At 41.6% G+C, this 10,677-nt stretch overlaps 1 protein-coding gene across 1 annotated transcript; it reads left to right on the top strand.

Annotated features, from left to right (window-relative positions):
• The first annotated feature begins 3,798 nt into the window (after positions 1-3,798).
• Positions 3,799-9,290, top strand: PEX10 (peroxisomal biogenesis factor 10). The gene is made up of 6 exons (XM_074847822.1): positions 3,799-3,914; positions 4,156-4,236; positions 4,730-5,136; positions 5,890-6,065; positions 6,362-6,497; positions 9,049-9,290. Exons 1-6 carry the CDS (start codon positions 3,806-3,808, stop codon positions 9,118-9,120), a joined length of 981 nt encoding a protein of 326 aa, XP_074703923.1. The 5' UTR covers positions 3,799-3,805; the 3' UTR covers positions 9,121-9,290.
• The last annotated feature ends 1,387 nt before the right edge of the window (positions 9,291-10,677 follow it).

A 10,677-nucleotide genomic window follows, 5' to 3' on the forward strand; every position in this document is an offset into this window, starting at 1 on the left:
TATTGCATTATTTCACTTTGTTACTTCTCAGCTAGCAGCCCTACCTAATGCTTTTAACTTTTTTGTTGTTTTAATTTGCCTGTTTTGTATTTTTCCCTGAATATTCATACTTCTGAATGGTTACTTGTTTATGAAGAGCAAAATCATAGACTACAAAACATGCCCTTAATAAAGAACTACTAAAAAAAAAAGTTTGTCCACTATAGAACTACTTATAAGAGCAACTTCTTACTGGTAGCGAGGGTCTGTCCTGCAGTAACAGCTAACCGACCAAAAGCACATGTGAGTAGCTGTAACACGGACACAAACAGTTTCTTTTTTCTTGAGAGCATTTGGGAGCCTGTCAGGTTTAAAAATAAATATATTTATATACTTCATTTTTCTTATAAACAACATATTGAGACACTTAGAAACTCCAGAGCACTTAAAAATATTACCCAATGCTGCATGGGCAAAAAGACCTGTTCCAGGAGACAGAAAAAAAAAGATACGTTGAGGTATTTTCTAGATTTGGACAACTCTCCTCCTTCTGAGAGAACACACGTGTATTGCCATACTTGACAGAACCCCTCCAAAATATCACAAACAAACTTAACTTTTAGAATATAACAAAACCCATTTAATCTGTCAAGAATGTTCACACACAGAGAAGTTAAACACATATTTTAACATTTGTGGGAACAGTCTTGGCAGCCTGGAACCCTAGGTGATAAGGAACAGTTAATGTGTGAATTAACAAATTAATACTTATAATATAATAATTAATGTGTGAAAGAACAAACAGTGCACACAAAACTGAAATAGTTACCATACAGCCCTGAAAACTGCTTACAATTTGGCTTTTCAGCTGATATTAAGGTCAGTTTGGGTTTTCTACCACAAAAAGTAGGAATAGACCCCATAATCAGTTACACAAACTTCTCCTGGACCATAAAGTTTATTACCTCATTTCTCTTACAGCTTTCGGATACACTTCGACTGTGCTATTAAAATTAACTAACTCTACTAAAAAGAAAAAGAAACAGTATTATTTACCACACAACCCCCCAAATAACAAATTTTTAAGGAATGAAAATCTGACCTTCAGAAGCCTAAACTTACCTTCAGCTTTACAAATGTTTTCCAATCTAACAATTAAGTGCTCTTTAGCCAGCATTTCAGCTTTGCAAAAAAAGTCTCCTGAGCTCTTCTTTGGTTTCTTGACCTATAAAACAAGAAAACCATATTTACCCACTTCAATAAAATGGCAACATTCACCCTGCATACTTAGGAAAACGTATATGTCGGACAGAGCACAAACGAGAAATTATACCCGGCAGTCTAATCAACTTTACAGTTGCTCACAACCAAGCAGCTATCGCTCAAAGCTAAGTTAGTAGCTCTAATAAAATATCACCATTTGCTCCTAACTCCCCTGAGATTTCTTACATTCCAATTTTCTCAGGTGCAACTGATTCGAGATATTAACCTCTTGATTGCTAAAGGGCACAAGGACAAGGGAAATACTACCTATCACAGTCAGTAGAAAAATTAAACTGTGGTTAGGATGCACTTGCCCTGCCTGTGCAATGTTGAAATAACAGCCGATATTTTTGTGGTGAGAAAGTTACCAAATCCTCTAATTTTAACCACAGTCTTGCCATGTTTGATATTTTTCTTAACCATTGAGCTGTTGGACACATGAGATAGCATGGAAATCATAGCTCTCACTTTAAACAAATATAGAAAATATGGGACTACGAAGTGAATAGGAATTCTGAACAAAATGATCTAAAGATGGGCAAATTTGTTTTAGTTTTGTATTTTTAAAAAATGCCATCATAAAGGGGAGCAGCTTGAACTTGGGACATATCAGCTCACCAGGATACACCAAGATTTAAGTGGGAAGTGCACACTAGATGTGAAAATTCCACATTCCATATCCCATTTTTCAGAGTATTTTCTTATGCAGGTGCTCCCCCTACTGTTTTACTAAATAAAACGTTCTCAATGTTTTTCTTAATTGCATTAATTTTATAGCTACAGATTGAACAATGTGCAGTTTCATTTATGATACATACCTTTCCATGCACTAGCAAATAAAAATTTGAATTGCACCTGGAGCAAGGAGGGAGGGGATAGGAATGTATTATTTAACTTTAAGATTCCTCACAGCTTTACTTATAATTGACAACTTTTGTTACAGTTAAATTAGAATTTTGATGTCCCAAGCTGCATTGCTAATAACAGACTACTGGAAACTAAAGGACTACAGATATCCAGTTTACTTGTGTTTATGTTTGTGAGAAGGTAGCCTGCCTTTCTGCTTCTCATCACTGAGAAGAAAAAAAACCCAAGTACAAGCTCCAAGTCTTTCACATTACTTTTAAGTAACTTACTGCAGTATTAGTGTGTATACTCTTCTGGAAAACATCTATTTTAATCCAAGTAGTTTTGTCAAATAAATCGATTACATTGCAGATCTGTTTAACTTCCCCTTCACTTAAGCATGTTGCAAAACTGAATTTATAACTACATGACATTAAAATCTGCTAAGAAAAAAAACCAAACGTGTTTTGACAAAATGAAAGTATTGGACTTCAATAAAAGGCCAATAAGCCTTATGAGACAAGAGTCACTAGAGGAGTACACCCTTAATTCCCTAAATAAACTAGCAACTAGACATAACATCAAAAGCAATTAATCAGAAACACTGTTGACTAAGGTCTTAACACCTGTGTTCACTCGACTTTCTCCAAATCCCACCTTCTACCAGTGAATCAACCACAGAGGGAAACCATTCAGCTACAGGCTGTAGCAGGTGGATGTTCAGGGACAAGCAGCACTGTGCTCTGAATCATAGAATCACAGAACAGTTTGGGTTGGAAAGGACCTTAAAGACCATCCAGTCCCACCCCCCTGCCCCAGGCAGAGCCACCTTCCACTAGCCCAGGTTGCCCAAACCGTCCCAACCTGGCCTTGAACCGTTCCAGGGAGGGGGCAGCCACAGCTTCTCTGGGCAACCTGTGCCAGTGTCTCGCCACCCTCAGGGAAGAATTTCTTCCTCATAACTAATCTAAATCTGTCCTCTGTCAGTTTAAAACCATCTCCCCATATCCTATCCCTACACCCCTGATCAAGAGTCCCTCCCCCCTTTCCTGTAGCCCCTTTCAGTCCTGGGAGGCCGCTCTAAGGTCTCCCCGGAGCCTTCTTTTCTCCAGCTGAACCCCCCCAACTCTCTCAGCCTGTCCTGACAGGGAAGATGCTCCAGCCCCCCCGAGCATCTTCGTGGCCCTACACAAAGGGATCCCAGGGAGAGCTGACACATGCTCCCGAGCTTGCCCGGCGGTTCTGGCACCCAGCAGAGCCCCTCAGGAGAGGCCACCGGGGAGCCCGGACTCCCGCCTTCGCCTGGCCCCACACAATTTACCTCAGCCAGCCACGGCCCGTGTTTCTGGGCCGCCGCCGCCCCTCAAGGCGGCGGCGACGAGCCCAGGCCAGCCTGCTCTGCGCGCTGAGGGAGGCAGCCAGGGCTGCGGAGCCGCCGCTGACTGGCAGCGCTGCGACGCCCATGCGCTGGCCAGGCTGCTGGGCACCCACCCTGCGGCACCTGAGGGGAGCCCCACCGCAGCGACTGGGGCGGTGGCTGCCCTGGCTGAGGGGGCGGTGGAAGGCGCCTCCCGCCCTTTATGAGACGCCGCCTCAGGCGCGCGCCCTTCCCGCCACAGACGGCCGGGAACGACGCGATATCCCTGCGCCTGCCGGCGCCCCGCCCCCTTGAGGTGCGCCCCGCCCCCGCGCGCACTCCCGTCTCCCTCCGCGCGCGATGGCGGCGGCAGCGGGGCCGGCGCAGCTGGTGCGGTGCGGGCAGAAGGACGAGCTGTACCGGGGGGGGCTGCGGAGCGCGGCCGGCGCCACGCTGCACGGGCTCGCGGGTAACGCTTCGCCTCACCCCCAGCCCCACAGAGAGGGGCCGGACCGCCGGGCTCGGGACTGCAGGGGCACCCTCAGGGCTCCGAAACCCACCGGGAGCAGCCGAGCCCCCCCCGCCGCCCCCCGGATCGGGTGGGGGAGGCGGGCGGAGGGGGTGCCAAGCCGGTGTTGGAGCGTCGGGGAGAAATTCCTGGGATCGGTACGAATTCCATGTCCGGTAACTGCCGTGATCCCCTCCCTTAGGTGCCAAGAAGTGGCTGGAATGGAGGAAAGAGCTTGAACTGCTTTCGGATGTCACCTACTTCGTCCTCACCACTTTGGCAGGTAACGCGCCCAGTAACTTCCCAGTCAGCATTTCTCCCTAGAGCGGGAAAAAGCAGCTGTCTGTCCACCGACCGGGATGAGACCGCTTGACAGCGATTTTCTTAAAGGGGGGGGGGGTGTTTCTTTATTTTTCTATAAATGCCTTTCAACTATGAAATCACTAAACTGTCAGAACTTTGAGTTCCAATGCAGTTTATCAACCCACATATATCTTCTTTTAAAAGCAAAAGTTATTTCTAAAAAAGGGGTGCATGACACCGTGAAAAAGCATCCCTGCTTTAACCCTAAAGCCATTGCAGATACTGACGCTGCAGATGCCGATGTAAACGTAACGCTCCCGCCATTCAACACAAAAAAAAAAATGCAATTTCTGCAACTCCAAGACCCGATGTGATCTGACCTGAGCAGCCTCTCAGCGCTGGTCACCCACATGGAGAATGATACTGCAATTGCCATCTTACCTCGCGTGTTTTCTGTTGCACATGTTATTTAGGTTACCAGACTCTGGGTGAAGAGTATGTTAACATTGTACAAGTTGACTCCACCAAGAAAAGGGTGCCTTCTTTTCTTCGACGGGCTGTCTTCATTTCTCTTCACACCCTCGTGCCCTATTGCTTAGAAAAGGGATTGCTGCATCTGGAACACGAGTTGCAGATAGAAGCTGATGAGTCCAGAACATCACAGAGCAACCCAGCGCTCGGCTTATCCAGCAGGACCTTAATACGAAACTGGATACAGAAACAAGCTGGGGAGCTCACGGAACAGCAGAAGAGAAGAGTCTTACAGATTGTGTATGTCCTGAAACAATGCATACCTTTGCTTCATCGACTACATCTGGCAGTATTCTACATACGGGGCACTTTCTATCACCTGTCTAAAAGAATCGCAGGAATCACATATGTAAGTGGATGCATTTCTTGTTTGAAGATGGGGTCTACTGCAGTATTTTGGCCTCTTGGGGTGCCGTGTGTGCAAAAGGGATATAGAATTGGGCTGGAGCTGATTATAATATGGGCAGACTGAGTGAGGGTGAAGTTTTTAATGCGATGTAGGTGGATTATGAGTCCCTGCAGCCAAAAGATTATGGCTAATACATGTGAATGCACTGTCAGCAGCTAATACCCCATGTAACTTCAGAATGCCATCTAGTCCAGTCTGTCTTCTACAAATACACAGAAAGTGAGAAGTGTCTTAATAAATCCATGGGAAATACCTAAATACAGTTTTGAACAAAAATCAGTACACGTTTAGATAGCATTTCTCTGTATGAAGAGCTTAATTTCACATGGTCTTTTCAGTATCTTTCAAAAAAACATCAGCCACTGGCCCAGAAATGTGTGTAGACACACAAGTCAACAGCTCCCAAGGTCAATGTGGAAAAGAGATGTCTGACTCTTTGCTCAGAGCTACATAACCAAACCAAACCAATTAAGGCAGCAGTTTTGATGGACACAGACAACTCAAGACAGACTGACTGAGACCCATCTAGGACACATTAGACCTCCCGAGAGACAGCAGGTTGATAAGTGCTAGAAAACATATAAATTTTTTGGACAGAAATGAGAATCCCAAATCACGAGTTTATTGATGGGGGGGGCAATAGTTTCATAAAACCACAGTAACGAGGCATCTCTATTTCTGTGAATTATGTAGCTGCATTTTGGAGGACTGCAAGGAGAAGATCAGAGTATTCGATCAAGTTACAAGTTTCTTGGAATAATTTCACTCTTCCATCTTCTTCTAACAATTGGTGTTCAGATGTACAGCTTCAAACAGAGGCAGAGAGCAAGGCAGGAATGGAAACTACACCGCAACATGGCTCACCAGAAGTATGATTTTTACTTACTAGGAAAGAGGTGGAAGCAATGGTGGGAAATGTAATAGCTTTCATGAACAGGGAGAACACTGGAGTGACACCCTGACTTGTTAGAACCTGATGTAATGTAACAGTGGATACATTCCTCACCGTTTTAAGCATCTCTTAGATTTCGTGCTTTGCTTGCATGTTTTTGAGATATTCACAAACAGGGTTAATACTTGAAGACAGGGTTTACTTTAGGCTTGTGTTCTCAAATATTTCTTGCAAACAGGCTAAATAAAATTAATATATAACTATGTTAATTAGAAATATGACCAAGGGTAAAACTACGGGGCGCCACTCCCGCTGCACTCTGTGTTTGGAAGAACGGAGACATACGACAGCCACCCCGTGCGGCCACCTGTTCTGCTGGGAGTGCATCACCGAGTGGTGCAACACCCGGGTAAGTACAGCACAGATGGAGGCTGGAAGGGGTAAACATGATGAAATTTCTACTTGAAAATACCTGTCAGCCAGGTGTTGAAATAATACCCTTTCCCTCACTAAGGCACCCAAAATCCCCACGCGAGTTTACCAGGACCTGTATATTTTATCAGAATAGTATGACTATGCATTACATAGATGAGGTAAATAAGGTGAGCAGTTTTCTGTCCCAACCACTGAAATGCAATCGGATTACTTGGGAGTCAGACATGGAGATAGTTCCTTTATCTACAGACCTAGGCTATAATTCTGACTGCAAACAAACAGAAGTCATAATGTTCTGAAGCTTTCTTCACCCGTTTCCAGTAAAAAGGAATAAGTAAGTTACAACCAGACTGAGCTAGCTCTTACACATGGTATTTTAAACTTGGATTTTGCTCTGGATTAATGAAATACAACAGAATTTTCATCCATTAAGGCCTTTATAGACATTGTGGAATAAGACATTGTCCATTTATTTTCTCTAAAGAATGAAAACTGCTTGCCAGAAAAAAAGGCATCAAGTGTTATTTACAGATGAAGTGTTTGTCTGTGCTATAACTCGGATGTATTACTGCAGCTGTTTTAGAAGTGAGCAGTGGGACCTACTGAAATTTTCCTACACAGACACTGGTATGGCTGTGGTGGAACAGAATCAAGCAAATACAACTTCTCAGAGAATTTCCTAAGATCCAAAATCAATCTTGACACTAAAATCAGTATAGCCAAAGGCCTGTATTTCAAGGCACCAAAGTTATACCTGTGCAAGCTGTTAAATTCTATGATAGATACACCATTTGAAGACACAAACTAGAATGTAGCTTGTGATGAGCTGCTGCCTTCCTAACATCACCCTGACACAAGTCAGGAGACACCAAGTCACTTCAGATTTGCCTGTAGAGACCCAGCCATGTTCCTCGGTCTTGCCTGAACTATAAACTGAAACTATCCTGCTACTGTAGCAAAGTGTTCCAGATCATTTTCTTAACCAGATAGCTATCAGAAGAAATGAGTTATTAGAGGAATAGTTCCTGTACACAGATTTCCTATCACATAGTATTCAGAATATGGTATTTGATGAAAAACATAAGGAAGATTGTTGAACATTCTTAATGTAACAATATTAACTCCTGAGTACTGCCTTAGGAATCTGAAATTAAGAAGCAAAAAACTTAGTCCACTTGAAAATCGAGTACAGGGAAATAAAAGAAAACCCCAAACAACAGAACCAAGCACCACTCAAAGCTGTAATTAGCCAGCAGATGCAAAATGGATTTGTATCTACCTCCCAAAACTTTAGTTTGGGCTTTTATAGTTTCCAGTAGGAAGCTGAAGCATCACGAACTAAAGTTTTCACACATACTTTCAAAGTCTGATTAGAATAATTTAGGTAAATGATCCTTTTGCACTGTGGCCTTAATTCAAGCTTATTTAGTCTCTTATGTGGTTGGGCATCAATTAAAAATTGTTCTTGTAATCTAGCATGAAGATTAGTCCTCACTTCCTTTTAACACCTCTGACTGGAAAATTAAGCAAGAACTTCAAATGAGTTAGCATTAGAAAGTGCCCTGCTGAGTCCCTGCTTGAAGTATCTTCAAATAATGTGGAGGCAATAGAAATTTTAATATAACAGAAGTACACTTAGAAGGCTGCTGACAATTTCAGTTATCAGTTTTCAGTGTGAGTACTGACAATAGAGCTATACTTGTTAGAGGACATTTATTTTAGACCATTTTTTTTTGCATTGTTGTCAACTCTAAAGCTGTCCCAGATGCACATATATCTGTACGTAGACAGTATTTAAAGAGCATTGCAGAGTGCTATTTCAGATCTGAAAACATTCATTTGCTGTAATTGCAACTTCACCTTATCCTTTGCCCTAAAGGCTTGGTAACTAATTTACTACTTGAAGAACAGTTCAATGTCCATGGTACAGGATTTTTTGTTTCAGATACAGAGACTTCAGGTTGTTTTTTCTAAACACTGACAACAGTTGTTACCATTCCAGTAACTTTTGGAATGTGCTGACCTAATAAATCCTTTGACTCTCCTACTGGATTCACCAAGCAAAGATACAAAAAATTAAGAGCTCTGATTTAAAGAACTAAGAGTATCTTGCAACATACAGTCAGTATCTTTAAATACTATTTCTAGTGTACATGAATAAATGTTACCTCATACTGACTCTCACTGTAGCTTCTTCTGATTCCACTTGTTAGCAAAATTAACTGAAGAAGTAGTATTGCCACCTAGATTAAAAAAATAAACAAGCAAACACCAAAAGAACTGTTAAGAATCCATCCAGTTTTTAAGCACCTATATCACTTCAAGTTGCTCTTTAAGTTGGGCTAGCTTAAGAGTGCTTTACATGGTTAAGCTTGCATCACAAACTGGACTGAAAAAAAATGGGTTTTTTAATTATGGATGATGATTATTTTCTAAGTGTAGCTAAACAATTACATTTGATTTTTTTTTTAACTTCTAAATACAGCAATTCAGTACATCTTATCTAATTTATTTTCTTTTTGTAGACTGAATGTCCACTGTGCAGAGAGAAGTTTCATCCTCAGAAATTGATCTACCTACGTCACTATCAACTGTAAAGGAGAAATCTACTCTGTTTCATGACAAGGGCCTCAACTCCCACACCCTTTATACAGTTGTCATACAGCTGGAGTTAGTCCAAGAAAAAGACTTTATTATAAAACTGGTAACTGCCTGTGCAAGGTAGCACTTCATTCCTGTTTACAGAATAAATGTATTTCTGCCTCTACCCTTCTGTTTCTTCCAACATGGTTCTTGGACCATATTAAAAATATGTCTTTCTAAAAAGTACTTAACACAAATGTAATAGTTTTCTTCACTTTGGACAATGAAAAACTTAAATCAGATTCTCATTCTCTAAATCTAAGTATAGATAACGAGTCTTCCAACCTTTCATAGCATGCTTAAGGTATTAGTAAAATTCTATGTTTTGTAAGGACAAAAGCTGTACACAAATCCTTAGTTTAACAGTAGTGGAAGTTCTGGTGATAAACGTATGTCACATACCATTCTGTTTTCATAACAAGGTTAACAATAAAGCAGGTTTCCTTGATTTGACAAACTGAATTTCCCTTAGATCAACAGAAGCAACAAATGCAAACGCACAGTAATGCACGCTACTTTGCGCTGATCAATTAACATTCAGTTCCCAAACTCAAAGCTCTTCTATCACTATTAGATATCAAGATTTTTCATGAGTATTCTAGACGTTTAGACTAGAGCAATGTAGCAAGTGTTTCAACAAAGCCCTAGTGTGCATACTAATAGAAACTAAGGTGAACTAGAAATCATCAGTTTTATAACAACTTAAGTTTTGTCTGTGTGGTGTTTTCTACAGTCTAACACAGATAAGGAAGAAGCTGACTTCAGCCACAAGACCCCCTCCACTCTTTACGGCAAGACAAATTTATTTGTGTTCTTTAAATACAGACGGGGAGAAAAAGCCAGATGATCCACTCTGTGGATCACGAGTTACAGTTTCAATAAATCTTTCACATATGGCTCTGAATATGGGCTTGGGATGGCAGGGGGAAGTGTGCTTCTTTTAAGAGGGTTATTTGTACTGCAGAGATCCTGGTTAGCTAGTTAATTAAATTAAATCTCCAAGTGTCGTCATAAAAACCCCAATAAAATTAGTTTAACTTTTCCTATCTATAAATGGAATAAAAAATAGTTGCTGGTAACTACAAGACCACTTCATCGCTACTGTACAAAAGTGATTTTCAGACCTGCAATACCATCCCTTTCTTATACCAGAAAGCTTTCAGGCATCCCTCACCTATTTAAAACTGTCAAGGCAACAGTGGAAGAAAAATGGTCCATATCATGAATCAAAACATGACTACCTAAGGAAATCACTACCTGATCTCCTCACTAAGAAAACAGTAAGGAAAAACACTTAGTTGCACATAGAAACAAATGGGAAGCAATCGATGACTGGGAAGTATCTGTGAAGTTGTCAAGCCAAGGTTTTCATGCATTCTGTAAGGACAGTTTATTTTTAGCACTTCTAAGTGTTAAAAATAGAGCAACATGTAACAAAACACCATCAAACTTGTCTGGCCATTGCATGCTGAGAGTCAGCCAAGGAACTATACCATTGTCCCAACATCATC

The sequence above is a fragment of the Strix aluco genome, chromosome 22 (genome assembly GCF_031877795.1).
Source record: "Strix aluco isolate bStrAlu1 chromosome 22, bStrAlu1.hap1, whole genome shotgun sequence".
NCBI lineage: Eukaryota > Metazoa > Chordata > Aves > Strigiformes > Strigidae > Strix > Strix aluco.

Excerpts from the sequence above, each read along its gene's own strand:
- PEX10 (XM_074847822.1), top strand. The coding sequence starts at position 3,806 with ATGGCGGCGGCAGCGGGGCCGGCGCAGCTGGTGCGGTGCGGGCAGAAG. Across the intron at positions 3,915-4,155 it reads CACGCTGCACGGGCTCGCGG|GTGCCAAGAAGTGGCTGGAA; the intron begins GTAACGCTTCGC and ends CCCCTCCCTTAG. Across the intron at positions 6,066-6,361 it reads CGCAACATGGCTCACCAGAA|AAATATGACCAAGGGTAAAA; the intron begins GTATGATTTTTA and ends TATGTTAATTAG.